We start from the raw sequence: 20,931 nt of genomic DNA, 5'->3' as shown, positions 1-20,931 counted from the left end.
TTAACATAAAATAAATAAAAGTAAACTACAATTTTTGTTTGAGGGTCTAAACTACAATTACCATAAACAATATATTGTTTGCAAACTATTATATACTTTACGGGGTACATTGTATTTTTATAAAATTTCCAAATTGTAATCGTCTTCTTTCTAAGACTTGGAGTGCTCAAACTCTAATTTTTTTTTTCTTTGCAAATTACTCCATCAAAATTACTATAAAAATATATACATTTCAAATAACTGATTTATCACCCAAGTAAATCACACCCAACCAATGAAAAAGCCCCACATCACTAGCAAAACACCCCCTCCTCTGCGTTCAAGATGACAAACACCGGTAAAGAAATGCCGACAAACGCCCCATTACAGGCGTTTCTGGGGCGTTTTGTGGCTACATGTAAGCGGAATAGGGGAGACAAACACCACGTAAAGGCAAAGTAAACTTTTTACTGAATTATCATCAATTGAAGAAATGGAAGACATCTAATCTGGTACGAAAAAATACTTGTAAGAAAATATGAATTATCTTATTTAGTTTATAAAGTAAATAATATTTTATTAAATATTACCTTATAAAATTTGGGTGTTTTCCTTACAAAATAAAAATAAAAGTAAAAACGGAAATTGGAAGATCCTTCAAATACCGTGTATTGTAAATGTAGCCTATAGCATACCCTTCTCCTTAAACAAGTCCCTTTGCATAAACTGCTTCTTTGACGAGTTTTAGTGACCCTTCGAGATCATCTAAAAGCTTGTGAGGATCTGGAATTGTATTTTCCTCGACCGAAAGGACTATTGTCATCTTGTTCACGTAACTTTGAAAATTGATCATCAAACCCTAGAATTGGATGGGGAAAATGGATCATGAGTTAGATTATCCTAATATAATTGATGATAGTTACTGTATGTATAATCGTTTTACAAAAAAAAAATCATGCCAGCTTTTAGTGACGCCTTTTATGCAGTACAAATACGGAAAGTTAAGTTGTAGTGTCAACTCTCGTAAGTTGCAGTACAAATATTTAACCGTCATATAGAAAGTTTGTATATACAAAGAAATATATATTAAACTCTATTTTTCATACATGACAGTTTAATAACTAACTCAATGCATATATCAAACCGGTCTTCCCAACACCGGTTGGATGGCCACATCATCAAACCGGCCTTTCCAACACCGGTTTGATAGTGACATCATTAAACCTGCGTTTCCAACACCAGTTATACTAGTTTTGTAAGTTTTTTTGACTTACTTGAACTACAAATTAGATGGTTATAGTACTAGTATACCATCAAACAATTATACAAATATTAGCATATGAGTATGTTCTTACATGTGGTTGTCCGTAAGAACCAGGAGCTATGAATTCCACGTCATGGCCATAAAATCCGATTTCTTCAAGAGGTCCAACCAAGTTTGAGAAGCATAATGTTGTCCTTGTCATAATCCCGTGCGAAAGTGAGCTTGCCACCTATTATTAGACGAAAAGGACCAACATTTTTAGCAACTTAATATCCTCAAAGCTCGCTGAAATTAAATCTGGTTGAAATCACAAAGGGTGTCACTCGAATATAATCTACTATTAGCGACTTACTATAATCAATATGTCAACAAATCGGAACCAATATAACTTATTTGATTATAAATATTCACCCTAAGTGCACTACAATGTCCCTAACATCCTAACAAGATCCATGTAAGTGCACCTACTAGTGCATACCACGCCTTGCATGGTAATTTCCATTAAAATGTACATTTGCACAAAAAGAAAGGCGCGACCTAGTAAAAAATCTTTTCTGTCACAATATATCAATACTAGAAAAATACCTTGATGCCAAAAAACTTATGAACAAACTTGGCGATTGAGAAGGTATATATGGCCTCAAGAGAGCGCTTCTTTCGATCAATTGTTGCCTTGGCTTCTCTAATGTAATCTAGTGGATCATCTCTAATACCAATTGTGAATGGAAGAAGAATGTAACCAATCGAATTGCCCCATTTCGCTTCAGTGTTCTTCTCCATCATATCAGCCAACGCCTAATATATGTGTACATAGACTAATTAAACCTTCTAAAATCGACCTTTTTAACGTCTTATATGTTAACTAATTATAAAATATACACACTGAATTTTGCAAGTAATGTAGATTTCCAACAAAAGATGTCCAATCTTTTTGTTTGCTACCAAGATCATTGAAACACTCACTTGAATGCCTGATGATGGTCTCAAGTTGATTAACAGCAATGAACGCAATCTTATATTCTTCTTTGGGAGGTTATTCTTCTTCTCGGTTGCGCCTTCGTCTTTTTTCCTCTCTTCACCTAAAAATTATCAAAATACTTCCCTCTTTTATTTATAAGATTATGATCAATTATTGCTCATCTTTTCAATAGTATCTATTAAAACTTCACATTGTTAAAGTCACTTCCTTTGGTTGAAATGCGTAAGTACGTAGTACACTATTACTCCGTACTCCCTAAGTCTCAATTTAATTATCCATGAACAAAAATATACGTAGTTTAAGAAACGTCAGTAGTTACACTATATTTTTTATTTATTTTTACATTTTTACTTAATAACTTACTTTCTTGTGTTAAATACATATAATAAATAAGAATTTTGCTAACTAACAATAGCCTAAAGGGCTGTTGTTCACATGCTATATAGTACTATTATACAATTCGATGTCACGTAGAAAGTGATAGTTAACCGCCATGTACACTTATTTAATTCACGTTAACGATAGTCCTTAAGTTTGTTGTTAACAAAATTCAATAAATAATAAGGGTGCAGAAGAACTTTTTTAGTTTTCTTAATTATTTATAAATGTATATAATTGATTTGAGATATCTCAAAAATAAATATTAAGCAATTAATATGACTAAGGGAATACTTAGTGACTTACCATATCTTCGGTTAAGGTATTGTGATAATCCAGCTTGGGTGATCCCTAACGCAACATCATTAATAGTCTGTAATAAGGTTGAAAAGACAAGAAGATAAATAAATTATCTTATTAATTTTTGTATATGTTATATATGTGGATATATGGATTTTGTTAAGTTGTGCCCTTATATCGGATGATAATAACTATTATTGAAAGTAAATATTTCCATACATTAATTAAAAAACGTATTTAATAATTTAAAAGTTACTAAAATTAAATATGTATATAATGTAATATTTTCTAAGTTTCAACTTAAGTTATGTTTCTTAAAATGTGTCCTTATAACACATACTTACATATCCAGTAGTAGAACAGAGTAAAATTGTCCGATTACAAAATTCGATTTTAAACACTGATAAACAAAGACGCCAAACTTAAAACTTTGTAATGCAGGATCATACACCATTTATAAACTAAAAAAATTAAAACTTACGTTATAATTATGTTTAGGGCTGGCTCTTTTACAAGGTGTTATGGTAAAAAAATATTTTAGACTCTTTCCTTAGTTACCCGCACCCGCAACTGTACAAATTACTTCCCATTAAATAAAATAAATATGGCCACTATAGAACACAAAATTTGAAGTGGTAATAAATTGTTAAAACCTAAAACTCACTCACCAAATTCATAGCATTCTTGATTAGCTTCATGTCATCAAGGCTAACCGTCCGGTAAACTAATCTTCTCGGTTTAAATTCAGCTTCAAACGGAACTTTTATGGGCGTTTCAGTATCCTTTAAAAACATGGCAGTCGCAATAAAATATCCAACATCAACTAACGTATTCCAAACCAACCAAAAAACCAAGCCAACCGCCATGTACCACCGCTGCCACCAAGGCCCGGGCACACTCACATGATATGATGAAAGCCACCCTGAATTTTTACCCTTATTAGTTGGTATAGTGGGAACAGCATCAGGGTTTGATATCTGACGTGTACAAGCTAGTAGCAATGACACCAGAGAGGTCCCGTCACCAAGGGATTGATGGATCCGGAATATTCCAATTGCTTCTGCGTCCGAAGTTTTGAGGTTTAGAAGATGTAGGTCCCACAACGGTTTCGAAGCGTCTATTGAGGTTTTGCTAAGATTGTAGACGTAGTCTTCAAGGAATTTATCAGGGGAGTTAAGATTTTGTGGGATGGTAGGGATGATGATGTGGTTGTCTAAGTTTACATTTGTTGGAACCCATTTCATTTCTCCTTCATTTTTGTCATCTACAACCTGAATTTTGTAGGAAAATGTGATCATTTAGAAATAAATCATATGAAAATTCATTTGTGTGCATGTTTCAATTTTGTTAATTATATATATATATATATATATATATATATATATATATATATATATATATATATATATATATATATATATATATATATATATATATATATATAGCCGGATCAATGGGGAAGTAACCAATCGGGGGGAAGCGGGGGGAAGCAAAATTTTTTATTTTTTTTCGTTTTTTTTGAATTTTTTTTTTCCGGCATCAAGATCACACGAAAATATGAACATTTAGAAGAGACACTTCGTGATGAATGTTATTATTTAGGCGGGAAAACGATCGACAAAAATAACATTCAAGATAATATTGTTCGTGAAGAATATGAACGTTTTTTTTCATGTTTTGTGAAATAAAATTTAGTCCGATTTAAAGTTTAGGGTTTAGGGTTTAGGGTTTAGGGTTTGGTGTTTTGGGTTTATTCCATAAACCCAAAACACCAAACCCTAAACCCTAAACCCTAAACCCTAAACTCTAAACCGTTCGTGTTAAAAACTCAATCTAAATCCTAAATCTAAACCCTAAATCTAAACCCTAAACCCTAAATTTCTAAACCCTATAAACCCTAATATCTAAACCCTAATATCTAAACCCCAATAGCTAAAAGCTCAATATACACTCGAAAAACACGATAATTGTTATATATTACTTCTTCGAGCGTTTTCCCGCCAAAATAAAAACATTTATCACAAAGTGTCTCTACTAAATGTTCATATTTTCATCTCATCTATAATGTTCGTGAACAAAGTTTTTTCAAAAAACGAAGAAAAAAAAAGTTTTTGCTTCCCCCCGCTTCCCCCGATTGGTTACTTCCCTCTTGATCCTACCACTATATATATATATATATATATATATATATATATATATATATATATATATATATATATATATATATATATATATATACAGGAAAATGATACACGTAGCCCTAAGAGCTACGTTTAAACATTTCATACATAAATTAATTCCATAGTTATAATAAGGAGTTGTCATTAATAACGCTAATACCTACATTATATAAGGAAAGTCGATATTAAAAATGAAATATTTATGCTTTGCAATTAATTCAACAGAGTTTTAGAACTTAAATATAGTATGCTTAAAGGTCATTAACTACCGGTATGAAGATGACATTATCAAATTTTCAAATATGAGTTTGTGGGTTCAAATCTAGGGGGTACAAAATACCAATTTTTACCTGCAAACTACAAAAATGAGGATGTTTAAGCAAAGCTTGTGGCAACTTCTCGTAAAGTATAGCAGGGTTAATGGGGTATTTGGAACCCAAAATGGCAATGTTGTACACGTTCAAATTTGGTTCGTGAAACATACGTGAGTCTGGGCTCAGCGGTTCGCCTTCATAACCGGAAGCTTCAGCGACGTTAAAAGAGTTCCTCTCACTGATTTGAATAGGTTTTAGAGTTGATTGTCTCCACCTTAACCCACTTGTGAGTGACTCCATTGAGAAATTGAAATGTGATTCGAATAGAGTTTATGCTGGTAGTATACGGAGTAATATAATATAATGTGAATGTGGACTATTTAACCCAATAAATTAGAGGGTATTGAGTTGACTTTAGTATCAGTTAGGCGAAATTGTTATGTAATTAATAGCCGTCAAATTCAATCTTTTTCAGCAAAATAAATTGTACTAACCAACTCAACCATCAACAGTAGATCTTCTGACCTTGAATTCCGTGTCACAATTACTATTCCATATCTTGAACCAACCTACATTTTCTTTAGATTTAACATACTCCATAATAAATAAAGGTTACAGATCTCTCAAAAGAAAAAAGAAAAAAAAAAAAGAAAACTCATAGGAATCAAAGAAATAAGAAAAAATTACGCCGTTGGTACCCGTGGTTTGTTTACATGATCATGACAACACCTAAACTTTTATTTTTGCGTAGTTGGTATATAAGTTTTGTGTAACTTGCGTGTTTGATACCCCTAATTAAATGCTGTCAAGTTTTAACGATTAACCCCTCACATGTGCCACACATATGAGGGCAAATTCGTGCATTTAATAATTTTAACCATATACAAATTCAGCTGATATTTTCCATCGGACCATTATCCCCTTTTATCCCATTTTATAACCCTAATTATAAATTATAAATTAAGCTAAATTAACAGCACATCGTCAAATTAAAAGAAGCTTTTTATTCAAGAACTCAGCAACAACATTATGCAATTAGTTTCTAAAGGTACATATGTGTTAACCCTATAATTTACCATCAATTTTGCTTGTTTAATTCTACTCTACAAATAAAAATGATCGAATCTTTTAGGTGGGAAGAATTCATGATAACATACAAATCTGTTAAGTATCTATTAGGCCAATTATAACGATATATTCAGCTAATGATACAACAACGGTATTAAATGTTAAACCATATGTCAACGAAGATGAAGTATTCATGATAACATACAAATTGTTGTTTAATACTGTAAAAAATACATGAAGTTTTGTTGTGATGCTTGAACAAAACATTTATTTGCTCAAGAAACAAATATAATCTGTGAACGATTAACAGCCAAATCTTATTAATTTCCTTTTTCCTTTCAACATTTTGGAAGATCATTTGGAGGCGGTCATTTGGCCCACGTACAGATTGTGTACATGGAATAATAGAGTCATTTGGACTAAAATACCCTCACATGAGTGACACATGTGAGAGGTTAACCATCAATTGTTGACGGACGTTAAGTTAGGGTACCAACCACGTAACTTAAGCGAAACCTAGGTACTAACTAAGCAAAAAATAAAGTTTAAGTTTTGTCATTCAAATGTATACATACCACAAGTATCAATATCAATGGCGTAATTTTTTCAAGAAATAATATCAAGGATAACTACTATCATCAATCAATAGTAAAACTTAAATTATGTAGTATAGTTGATTTGACAAATAAGACTATTATTTGGTAATGTAGCGTTGTTAATTAATATTGAGTTAGATTATATTCAATACCACAATAAATGAACTACTCCGTATCCGTAAAATTAATATATTAATCTAGAAATATGTACTAATATACGTATCAAATAACTTTCACTAGTAGTTAAATTAATGTTTATATGTCATTATATTACTCGCTACCTTGTGACCGAGTTAGTTAAACATGTTTAGAGTAGAAAGTATATATAATCATTAAATTAAATGTGTGTTTACAACTTTTTAACAGAATTTCAATCAAGAGAGTCCTCAATTGTTGAGTTCCAAAGAATTGTTCCATTTGCTTCTTAACATTTAAAGTTATTAAATCTCTGAATTTCGACACTCCGAGTAAAATCGATAGTTACATCCTACAATTTCCAAAACAGAGGTGAGTGACCCTCATCTTCACCCGGGATGGGGCTACTAACTTGCACTTTAAAATCACTTTAGTGGAAAGGACAAGTATATGATTAGACTTCACCATTTTTAAGAACAACAATTTTGTTAATCAAACCTCCTCCCTAGCGAGCAGCTAGAAGAAGCTAAAAACAACCAACTACAACGGCTTCATGAGACAAAAGTTCCAACGTAAATTACACTTACTTCTACTATAAATCCAATTAAAAGAAATAAAACAAACTGAATCAAAAAGATACTCCTCCTTAATCGATTTGTTGGTGAAAATCGTGTCGTTGCGGAATAAAAGCTATAACGTAGTAGCAAAAATCACATGTAAGTGGTTCTTAGCACAACAGATGCATAATGCTAATTATTTAACCACGAAATAAATCTAACCACGATCAACGATATTACCGAAAAGATAAGGATGGGTCATTTAATTTCATGAATACTACAAGGACAATCGTCGTACACCATTAAATTAGTCGGTATAATTTTTTTTAGGATAAATACTATTAATGTAATTTCACGATAGATAGACAATCAATATTTCATCCTTTGGGTTCCATGTCATTTTGGGGGTTTTTAAGGATGAAGATGGAAATGAATTGATTTTGTTTAAGAAAAAAGTATAATACATGAAAAATAACAATTTTTCTCTCACATGCAACGCTTATACTTAAATGAACGGAATTTTGTAATGGTTGTTAGCATCAGGGAGTCCGCGCAACTCTTGGAAATCGCGGTGACTAATCAGGTAAAAATGTTTAGAGACATTTACACAATTTGAAACAAATCACAGAGACGAATGGCGTAACTTTGTCAAATTATAGAGAGGTGATACTTTCACTATCTAAATTTATACATACATCATTATTTGATGCATGATTTATTCAAAAATATCCTTCAATAAATTCTAACAAATTTAAAGAGTGTTTCAGAATATTTAGATAGATTTATCAAAAATGACGTTGAAAATAATAATTCTCTTATATAACATTACAAATAAAATAAAGACTACATACATTAAAGTGCCTTGAGAGAACCAATATCACAATCATACAAACGGTTGGACCAATACTTCAATTTCTCTATACACATGACTAGTAACGTCATGATAACTTATAAGTTTATAAAACTTTATTTATATACCACTTGTTGAAGATAAAATCAATGATTATTATGTCTTATGTTGACAATAAGAATGGGTACGGTACTAATTACCACCCACACATAGTATGGGCTTTTACATCAACTTGGAGCAATACATATACTACTATCTATACATTTCAAAAATATGAGGTAATAAATATAATGATATAACAAGATCCAACTTATAATATGATATGAATAACTAAAGAGTGATGATAATTCCATTTACTTATTTGATAAATATGTTGGAAAATCGTATTTACTTTTAAATCAGATTAACGCAGCGGATAGTTAAAATAATAGTTAATTATTATTTTATAAACCATTTACAAAATTAAATATTCATATATTTAAATTTAATAAAACATGCACATGATTAACGATCCCAAAGATCCAGTTACACCACTAATAATTGTCAAAATATGTAATTCACAAAGTGAGTAAACGATATACCTTTCTTGAAGAAACTAATTGAAGGAGAGAAACCTACGATCAAAAATATGACCGTCTCTTAGGATAGTTCACACTACACTTCAAACAACCGTCAATGGATGCTAGTCCAGACTCAAGTAACGTATTAATATAATCGAATTATATTAATACAACCAATAATACTCCTTGTTCCTTTTGAATATATATTACTCCGTATATGGTTTTTAATTTGCAAAAAGGGAATCAAAGCAATTGAGATTGCTTTGTGTTTTTGTCTGTCAAAAACTAAGAAACAAATTGGGTTTCTCTTTTTCTCATCTTCTTAATTCCAAGTATAATGACCAATATATATATTAGATGGGACATTCAACTATTGGACTTGTGAACAAATTATGGACTTGTGATTTTAATTGATCTTTTAATTAAAATCAATTCATATCAATCAATTATCACCAAAAGATACGAAGGATTCCCAAGTTGATTTAATCTTTTAATGATACGGAGTTATTCTATATTAAAAGTCGTATTTCTCAAATACTTTAGGGGTATGTTATGTAACTTATAATTAATAATTTCTATCATGTCACTTTCATGTAAATAGTAAATTAATTAATTTCGTTTCATTTACTATTCATATGAATAGTAAATGAATTAATTTCGATTTACTATTTTGTTTACTTGAGTAATATATATACATCATATATATATTTTATTTGACGTCTCGGTGTATATATGTGTGACCCCGAAGGCTTAAATGAAGTTGGCCATATAGTTATATGTTGTACCTTGCACATTAATCCTACAGACTCCCACTTGTGCATGGCACAACACCAAATAACTATACAGACAATGGTAAGCGTCTAGCAACACGTCATTGTCCCCAAATTCACGTGAGGGTAGTTTCTCGAAACTGTTTATGGTAAGTGTTAAATGTCATCCGTCCTTTTGTTTCAGATACTTTAGTTAAACTTGAGATATGGATCATCGGTCATTCTCATTTGTTTAACAATTTTGTTTCTCGGTCTTAGAACTGAATTAGATCACCAAATTAATTAAGTATCATCTTAATTACATATGGGTGCGGCCACACAAATATCTTATTCATTCATCGAGGAGCTCAAAAAGTATCTAACTCCAAATATTTTAGAGGAACAAATCATATATTGCATACACGTGTTTATCACGAGCTTTACATTATACCCAATAATGGCATTTATAACAGCCTTATTCAGGACATCGTTTAACCATATCAAAATACAATGCTACACTCATCAAGACGGGCGTGCATCTCAAGTCTAAAGACACAAAGACATAATCACTAAAAGATTTACTACTGACTATGATCCATGTAGTGACATCTCATTGTTGGTTCATTCCAATATTCATCATTAATGAATACATATGAATTTTGGTCTCAACAAGTTAAATATTCATCATCAATGAATATACCCAAAATTTCACATTAATCTTAATTCATGTTATTCCCATAACATGACCGATTATGGAGATTTTGAATAATCAACAATTATTCATGGATTAAACATGCTAATATAGAACACAGTGATATAAATGAAAACGATCATACCAAATATATATCAATTCATTAATATAAAACTGCTTAATGTTCCCAAAATATCCAAATACTAAATTACAAATGAAAAAGATCAGCAGCATAACGAAGTCTAGTATTACTAGAATGATCATCATGCTTGTTGTGCATCATGGGCTTCATGAACGGGTCAGCCACATTATCATTTGTATGAACCTTTAAGAATACTAATATCATTCCTCTTAATGTCTTAGTGAATGTAGTCAAACTTTTGAAGAATGTGCCAGATACTTTTATGTACATGTGATTCTTTCAAAAGTATATTAACACTCGAACTATCACAGTACATATTATAGAAGATTAAATGTTGCGTAATACTCTGAGTATAACAACAAACTTCCTTATCCAGACAGCTTTCTGAGTAGCTTCTCAGTCAATAATGTATTCTGCTTTTGTTGTAGATTGTTCAATAGTGCTCTGCCTAGAGCTCTTTCAATCAACTGTCTTGCCCATCATGACAAAGAAACAACGTGACTGGATCGAGAATCATCTTGATCAGTTTGGAAACTAGAATCAGTATAAAACTTAATACTTAACTCTTCTTTCAAACCACCGTAAACCAAGAACATATCATTAGTACTCTGCAAATACTAAAGAATATTCATAACAACAATCCAATGTACTTCACCTGGATTATGTTGACAATGACTCGTCAAACTCAAAACTAATGAAACATCGAGTATAGTACATATCATGGCATACATAATGGATCATATAGCCGAAGCATATATGATACATTTCATTTGTCTCATCTCATCTGCTGTGATAGGACTTTTGAGAATTTCTCACGGTTATGCCCTTTTGCATTGGCAAAGCTCCATGCTTGGAGTTTTGCATGCTAAATCTCTGCAAGATAATGTATGTACTTTGATTCAAACCAATAAGCCAATTGGATCTATTGTATAGATCCTCATTCCAATAATATAAGTAGCTTCATCAAGATCCTTTATGGAAATACATTCTCCAAGCCAAGTCTTGACATCTTGCAAGTTGGAATGTTATTTCTAATAAGTAATATGCCATCAACATATAAGATCAAGAAGACTACTTTGCTCCCTTTTGCTCTAATGTAAACTCAGGGCTTATCTTGGTTTTGAGAAAAATTAAACACTTTGATTTTCTCATTAAACTTAAGATTATAGCTCCTGGATGCTTGTTTTAATCCATAAATGGATTTTAGAAGCTTGCATACTTTATTAGGATACTTAGGATTCATAAACCCTTCCGACTGAACCATATATACGTCCTCGCTTAGGTCGCCATTTAGGAAAGTGGTTTTGACATCCATTAGCCATATTTTATTATCATGAAAAGTAAACATGGTAATAAGTATCCTAATTGTTTAAAGGCTCGTGACTGGTGAAAAACTTTCATCATAACCTTTTGTCACCAATCGAGCTTTAAAAGTGTTTACATTACCGTCCATATCAGTCTTCCTTTGAAGACTCATTTTTTTACCTCATTGTCTTACAATTGGGTAGAAGATCAATCAAGTCTCATACTTGATTATCCTTCATGGACTGCATATCTTTATTCATGGAATCTAGTCATTTTCAGATTCAGGATCTGATATGGCCTCACGCAGCTAGAGGGTTCATCATAATCCCTTAGTTTAGGTCTATCTAAATTAATCAGATAATTAAACCTCATAAGCTGATGAGTTCTACTAGATCTATAAAGTGCAGGTTTAACACGTTCTGGCTCACAAACAGTGCACTCAGTTTCAACGTGTGGATTGCTAGTGCTTACTGAAGGTATGTTATTTTAAAGTACTTGAATTTCTTCAAGATCTACTTTACTCCCACTGACTTCTTGTAAGAGAAGATCTCTTTCCAGGAATTCAGCAGACCGAGTAGAAAACACGTTGTCTTCAGCTTGGTAGTAAAAGTAGTAACCCATTGTTTCCTTTATGTATCGTACAAAGTAACATTAGATAGTTCTGGGTTCTAATTTGTTTGAAGTGTCATGTTTCACGTACGATTTACAACCCCAGACTTTCAGATAAGACAACTTGGGATTCTTCCCATGCCATAACTCATATGGTGTCTTTTCTACCTTCATAGTTGGAATCACATTGAGTATGCCTACAGCAGACTCTCATGCATATCCCTAAAAGACGGTAGTAGAGAAATCGGACTCATCATAAATCAAACTATATCAAGTAAAGTTTGATTCCTCTTACTCAGACACACCATCATGTTGTAGTGTATAAGGTAGAGTGAACTATGAGACAATCCCACAATTCTTTAGGTGGTCCAAAAAACTCTTGACTCATAAACTTACTTACTCCATCGGAGCGAAGTGCTTTAATGGTCTTTCCAAGCTGATTATCTACTTCATTTTGAAATACTTTTGAATGTTAAAATAGCTTATGTTTATGTTTCAGCAAGTGAACATAATCATAGCTACTGTACTCATCAGTAAATGTAATGAAGTAAAATTAACTAAATCTATACATTGTTCTTAAAGGGCTACATACAACAGTATGTATTAGTCCTAAAAGATCTTTAGCTCTTTTACCTAAATCAGAGAAAGAAGCATTTGTCATCTTTTCACATAAACATGACTCGCATACATCAAATGACTCAGAGTCAATTGATTCCAAAAGTCCATTAGATTGGAGTTTTGAAATGCATTGTTTGTTTATATGACCAATATGACAATGTCATAGATAGGTCTTATTCAAGTCTTGTTTGAAGACTTTGGCGATGTAGGTATACACAGAATTCTCATTTGAAATTACACTATGCATATCAATTTCAAAAATACCATCACGTGGATAGGTATTAAGATAAATATATTATCCTTAGAAACTAAAATACCTAAGTGTGTAAATGCAAGTTCAAAACTAGCATCTTTCAAATTATGTCGCTCGCAGTATTGAGAGCATAATGCTATTGTTCCAACAAAACAATAAGACCACTTAGAGAAGTAAGTGCAGATGTACCAATAGCTTTAACAAAAGTTTGATCCCCCTTGCCTACTTGCAAATCCAGTGTTTCTTTCTTCAGTCTATTACTTCTTCTCATTCCCTTCATATTGTTACAGGTGTAAAGGCCACAACCAGTTAACAAAGATATAGGAATCACTAGAAGAAGTATATAGCTATATATGGAATATACCTGATTTGCTAGTCTCACTAGCGTTGCCTTTTCTCAGCTCAGATTGGAAGATAGAACAACTTCCTTCTCCAATTGCCAACCTTTCCACAATGGAAATATTTGGCGTCTTTTATTGGGCTTTCCTTCTTGGAAGGTGGAATATTTTTCCTAGCAAATGATTTGTCATTTTCTTTCCACAAAGTATTGGGCTTATTCTTTTTCACCCTTTTTCACGACCCGGAAAATTCCGACTAATTTTAAACAAAACTCTCGATACGATTTAATATTCTTGACACGATAAGAGAAATCCGTTAGCTTGAGTCTCAAAAATTTTGAACTGTTTCACGAGTTCATTTACCCATCGACTATTTTCGGCGATTCACGAGCGATTATTTGTATTTAGATATAAATAAGCATATAAAAATAAATATATATATATATATATATATATATATATATATATATATATATATATATAATATTTTGAAATAAGATTTAATTCATAGAATTTAATACCCTGAGTTAAGTTTTAATACTCAGTACAGATTAATTGGAATTAAAAACATATAATGGATTAACCTTTTCGATCAGGTTTCAAACAGGTAATGAGTGAAATAATTAAATATGTTAATCTAAAAATTTGGGATTTTTAGGAACAGTTTTATACGTTAACTGTTTAGCAATGGGCACGAGATAATAGTCCGGGATATGGTGTCGGCAGAGTGATAATTAATTAACCCTATTTAAGCCGTGAATGATTAAATATCAATCAAAGTCACTATTTCTGATTTGTGTTTGATTGAAATCAATTTAACAAAGTAGTGACATGTTTACTGTTTTTTTTTTTTTAAAAGATCCCACATGTTTAAAGGCTATTAATATTAATTTATTAATATTATTATTATTAATTATTATTAATATTATAATTATTTAATTTTACATATTATAAATACAGTATGATATAGAGTGTGAGATGGAGAACATGATCAACCTCATCCTTCTTTTATCCCATTCGACCACAACATATTATCATTATCCTCACCATCCAAGAATCACACACACCCTGCGTGCATATCCTGCTCCTTTTCTGTTTCATGTCAAACACCATTTTCTCCACAACCATCTTTACTCTCTTTCATAAGTCTTTCTCTCTTCTTTTCGGGTGTGAGAAACCAAACCATAGCCACAATCATTACCACCCTTGAAACCCACTTCATCTTCAAATAAAATCATCACCACCGGAGTACACACACATCACCCTCACCACTACATAAAAATCGAGCACCCTTTTGTTCCGTTTCTTATTCTGTCATATTAAGTCACCACCACCACTCCCAGCTATCACCTTGAACCTCCAGCACCACTCTCTTCCTCGTCGACCATTCCTCTATCTCTCTACCTCCTTTGTCCCTATAATCTATTCTCTCTCTCTCTAAATGTTTGATTCATTTACATGGAAAAGCTTTGTAGTATTAAAGTCAGTATAAGTATCCATCCTTAGATACATACACACAACACCTTCTGTTATTACCTATGAAAAACACCATCTTCTTATTTTCTTCTATCTCGTATAAACCCCAAGAACCCATCATGTCATTCACCACAAAACTGTGAGACCTACTGCTGCGTATTAATTTCTTTTGTTTTGGTCGAGGCTCCTGCTGTTGTCGTGTTTTATGATTCTGTCCGACGAATACGACCACACAAACCATTACATATTGTTGCTGCTACTTGACGTTGCTAGTAAGAATTTAAAACGTGAATAAAATTTATAAGGATGATATTCAAACAATAACAATAATGGAAGATGATAAAGACATTTTTTAGCCAACATATACCAAAGTTGATGACCATTTGTGCCATTTGGTGACTTAAGATTATTATAAAGGATTTCGGTGGAGCCAGGACGTACACCTTTTAACAACACAAAGTGACTTAATTCCTTAGTTTATATTAATTGATGGTGGGATTTAAAAGATGATGCCGACTAACCCCACATGCAAGTATATTATCTAGGTTACCAGTGAAGTTTATTAGGGTAATGGACCCAGCCTAAATGGATCCTAATCGTGGGCTTTTAACAAATAAAGTGGGAGTAGGTAGGTGCCACTTAATGGAGATTAAAGAGGTGGGATACTAAAACAGAATAACGGGTTAAGTAAAATTTAATCAAGAAGTAAAATAGATACGCAGGAGATAGAAGAGTGGTATTGAGTGTTGGTGTTATTTGAGAGGTCTGGGGTTCGAGCCCGGGCTAGGCATTTCTTTTTAGAAAAAGGAGTAATAGAAGGAAACAGGGTTTTATGACTTAAAATATTTAATGGGTGATCTATGTCAGGAAAATAGAAATAGCGGAATGGTATAAGGTGTTGGTGTTTAACCGAGAGGTCGTGGATTCAATTCTGGGCAGTGACAGTTTCCTTTATTTTTGAAGCTTATTAATTCTCTTAAGGTAGTATTATTGCTATTGTTATTATTATTACTATAATTATTACTATTATTGTTATTATTATTATTATTATTATTATTATTATTATTATTATTATTATTATTATAAGTATTAAGTATTATTATTTTTATTATTATCATTAACACATTATTATTAACAATATTATTATCATTATTATAATTATTAACATTATTATTATTATGATAATTACAAACATAAAGAATATAGATACAAATAATATCATGAAAATGATTAAGTTACAATGAATTATTATTATTATTATTATTATTATTATTATTATTATCATTATCTTAGTATTATTATAATATTACCAAGCAAATGATATTTATATATAAAAAAAATATATATATTTTTACATGTATTATAACTATATTAATATTACATATTTTTTTAAATGAAATGTTATTATTAAATTACATATAATGAATAAACATATTTTAAATATAATCATATATATAAATATTAATTATTTATTTAATGAATATAAAATAGTTATAACTAATTTATTTATCAATATCACATAAAATTATTAAGTTTATTAATTAATTGCTTAATTGTTACTATAGGTTTTAATATATATATATATACAAATGATATAGGTTCGTGAATCCGAGGTCAGCCCTACACTTGTTAAATGTAGTCATATGTACTTTTACTACAAAATACATTATGGTGAGTTTCATTTGCTCCCTTTTTAATTGTTTTTGCAATATATATTTTTGGGCTGAGAATACATGCGCTGCTTTTATAAATGTTTACGAAATAGACACAAGTACTTAAAAATATATTCTACGTTGAGTTGTACCACTGGCATACTTCCCTGTAGCTTGGTAACTACTATTTACATGTTGTAATGTAAACGCGAATCCTGTTGATAGATCTATCGGGCCTGACAACCCCAACCGGATTGGACGACCAGTATTCAACGGTTGCACAGTACTTCGTTTTGTAGGCTACACTTGGTACAGTGTAGTGAGATTTCATAATAAAGGGAATATGCGACGTTGATTAATAGTTAAGTATGGTTACCAAGTGCTCAACCACTTAGAATGCTTTACATACACTTGCGGGTGTATTATGTTTATGACTATGAAATCTTGTGGTCTATTAATATATTGAAATGATTGTTATGATAAACCTATGAACTCACCAACCTTTTGGTTGACACTTTTAAGCATGTTTATTCTCAGGTACGAATTAAGTCTTCCACTGTGCATTTGCTCATTTTAAGGACATTACTTGGAGTCGATCATTGCAATGGGACGAAATGTTGATGACTTCGTCCAGGAGGATTAGGACGGGTCTTTACACCCTTCAATCTTATTTCTTCCTGATCATCGAACAACATTCGATAATCATTTTGCTGAGCAGCAGCAACTGCCACAACAGGAAGAAAGGATATGGGTTCTAAACTTTATTCAACTTCCAATTATGCTTGAGAACAATTCTCAGGTTGCAATGCCAGTGTAGGAAGTTTGAACATTGAGTTTATCCTTCTCCGGCAAAGAAGGAAGTGTGTTTTAGTTTATGTTTTGATTATTTGACATCAACAATAGATATAAGGTTCAATTTAGTATTTTCGATATTGAGCTTTAATAAATTAACTACCCAAGTTTTTATAATATTTTTAAAAAACAATTAATTTATGAAAGCCTAAGATCCACATAGAGGTTCCATAGCCACATCTGTTGATCAGCTAGCAGTTATGGAGTCTATTGGTAGGTAGCGGGTACCAATTGCATTACAAGTACAACTCTTAGATCTTTATGGGACCTAGAGATATTTGTAGTCCAACAAACCACTATTATCTAATGGCATGTTTGTCCCATCATTGCCTCGAACTCAGGTCTCACCGTGAATACGATTAAGTCGTCCAATTTGGAAACAGTGGAAATTCACGCTAGTCTCACTAGATCAAAAAATCCACCTCGTGGCTATAATTCAGCCTAGTCTCACTAGATCAGAAAAATAACGAGGAGTGTTTGCAAGCTCATTGGATGTCATGACTTAAATTTGACGGGTATTTTGAAAAAAGTTTGTGTCAACGAATAATGCATGCACACAGGATTCGCTACACTATTAGTTAAAAATTTTTTAACCAATTGTATATGTCGATTATGTTTGTGATCTAATTTGTTATTTAATTTATAGGATATAAAAATAACAAATACACAAACATGTATCGTTTTAAAACAGTTTTAAAAGATGTCGTCCATATATATTATTTGACTTTCAAAATCATTTAACATTAAACTCGTTAGAGTTTAACTTATTTTAAAATCATCAATTTTAATCTTTGAAACTCGTTACAGGTTTTATTTAATGTTTTCATCAAAAACTTTTAGCATATATTATAATCAATAATTAAATATAAATACGTAAAATAAAACACAACTATATCATGCATCACACACACATAGCCTAGCCCAAAAATCTTATGCTTGATCTCATGAGATGACATGGGATCAAGAGGTCAAACTAAAGGTAATATCGTAGCTCCCACTTAATTCAAGAATCAAGTGAAAACTTGACAAACGCCATCTTTGTCAACTTGACCTGTTCGCCATCTTCTAAGTCAAACTCCATGTTGCATCTTTATCTTTAATCTTCATCTTATTACATTTATTTAAAATTGAAAAATAAAACTAATCTAATACTTTTACAATTTAGAATAAACTTAAATACAATACTATGAAAATGAAAAATAAATATAATACAACTTTGGCTTCAAAATGGCCTTTCTTATAAAAAATAAAAAATAAATAATCAACATGACATAATATTGCCTTAATCAACAATCACAACAATCACATATAATCAAACATATAGGTCGGGGCATTACAGGCTATGTATGCAATCACAATTTTAATAACTACATTATTAAAACCTATATATGGCTTGTCCATGGTTATAATGCATGTGTATAACCATGGAATATAACAATCAACAATTATAATAAATATTCAAGCCATAACAATTAAATCTACAATTTAAAATAGTGATATTCTTTCAATCATATTTGTGCGTCACAAGGTTAAGTCTAAATCAACCGTGTTGACTTTAAAAACCAAAAAGGTTTCAACTTTTACCAATTCACCACAAAGCTAAATCTAAAGAAAATCACGCGACAATTAAGATGGTGTAAAAGCGGCTCGGATACCACTGTTGGAAAATCGTGTGTACTTTTAAATCTGATTAACGCAGCGGATAGTTAAAATAATAGTCAATTATTATTTTATAAACCATTTACAAAATTAAATATTCATATATTTAAATTTAATAAAACATGCGCATGATTAATGATCCCAAAGATCCAGTTACACCACTAATAATTGTCAAAATATGTAATTCACAAAGTGAGTAAACGATATACCTTTCTTGAAGAAACTGATTGAAGGAGAGAAACCTACGATCAAAAAATATGACCGTCACTTAGGATAGTCCACACTACACTTCAAACAACCGTCAATGGATGCTAGTCCAGACTCAAGTAACGTATTAATATAATCGAATTATATTAATACAACCAATAATACTCCTTGTTCCTTTTGAATATATATTACTCCGTATATGGTTTTTAATTTGCAAAAAGGGAATTAAAGCAATTGAGATTGCTTTGTGTTTTTGTCTGTCAAAAACTAAGAAACAAATTGGGTTTCCCTTTTTCTCATCTTCTTAACTCCAAGTATAATGACCAATATATATATTAGATGGGACATTCAACTATTGGACTTGTGAACAAATTATGGACTTGTGATTTTAATTAATCTTTTAATTCAAATCAATTCATATCAATCAATTATCACCAAAAGATACGGAGGATCCCCAAGTTGATTTAATCTTTTAATGATACAGAGTTATTCTATATTAAAAGTCGTATTTCTCAAATACTTTAGGGGTATGTTATGTAACTTATAATTAATAATTTCTATCATGTCACTTTTATATGAATAGTAAATTAATTAATTTCGTTTCATTTACTATTCATATGAATAGTAAATGAATTAATTTCGATTTACTATTTTGTTTACTTGAGTAATATATGTACATCATATATATATTTTATTTGATGTCTCGGTGTATATGTGTGTGACCTCGAAGGCTCAAATGAAGTTGGCCATATAATTATATGTTGTACCTTGCACATTAATCCTACAAAATACACTCATATAATACATTAAATACTTGTGCATTACATACATGTTAAACATGATTATTAGTTGATTTATTACGAGTATATAAGTGAAAATATCACTCCCGATATATTAATGTTAATCATTCAATGACAAAAGAAATGCATATTTGGGAGTTTTAACTCTACTTACTTCTTGAGGCTTGCGCCACTTATGAGCAAGTGTATAGTAGCATTGTTCATTATGTATTACTATCACTGATGTAGGTAGTCATTCGGGCAGGACAACTTGACTTGATTCATGGACTATCATTAAGTCTTCCTCCAAAACTCTAATTCTCTCTTATAAATAGAGGGGTTATAAAGGCAAATCGACACTAAGGTTTTTACCTAAGGCTCTTTGTAGGGTTTTTTCCCTCACTGTCGATCACTGTCCATCGGTCGGTGGGAAAGCCTTTG

General features: G+C 31.4%; 1 protein-coding gene across 3 annotated transcripts; it reads right to left on the bottom strand.

Moving 5' to 3' along the window:
- Nucleotides 1–489: 489 nt before the first annotated feature.
- LOC139872793 (wax ester synthase/diacylglycerol acyltransferase 6-like) lies at nucleotides 490–5,717 on the bottom strand. 3 transcript variants are annotated; one of them, XM_071860722.1, is made up of 7 exons: nucleotides 5,431–5,717; nucleotides 3,569–4,171; nucleotides 2,907–2,973; nucleotides 2,207–2,322; nucleotides 1,829–2,038; nucleotides 1,335–1,472; nucleotides 490–838 (listed from the first exon to the last, which is right to left on the bottom strand). In XM_071860722.1, the coding sequence occupies exons 1-7, from the start codon at nucleotides 5,692–5,694 to the stop codon at nucleotides 683–685; spliced, it is 1,554 nt and encodes a 517-aa protein (XP_071716823.1). In that variant the 5' UTR covers nucleotides 5,695–5,717; the 3' UTR covers nucleotides 490–682. The 3 variants fall into 3 exon arrangements, with proteins under 3 accessions (XP_071716823.1, XP_071716837.1, XP_071716829.1); XM_071860736.1 differs by having other exon boundaries at nucleotides 5,565–5,652; XM_071860728.1 differs by lacking the exon at nucleotides 490–838 and adding an exon at nucleotides 1,100–1,203.
- Nucleotides 5,718–20,931: the final 15,214 nt, after the last annotated feature.

This window comes from Rutidosis leptorrhynchoides, chromosome 1 (genome assembly GCF_046630445.1).
Source record: "Rutidosis leptorrhynchoides isolate AG116_Rl617_1_P2 chromosome 1, CSIRO_AGI_Rlap_v1, whole genome shotgun sequence".
Taxonomy (NCBI): domain Eukaryota; kingdom Viridiplantae; phylum Streptophyta; class Magnoliopsida; order Asterales; family Asteraceae; genus Rutidosis; species Rutidosis leptorrhynchoides.
Note: the sequence above shows the minus strand (reverse complement) of the source record. Positions and strands in the feature narration are given on the sequence as shown.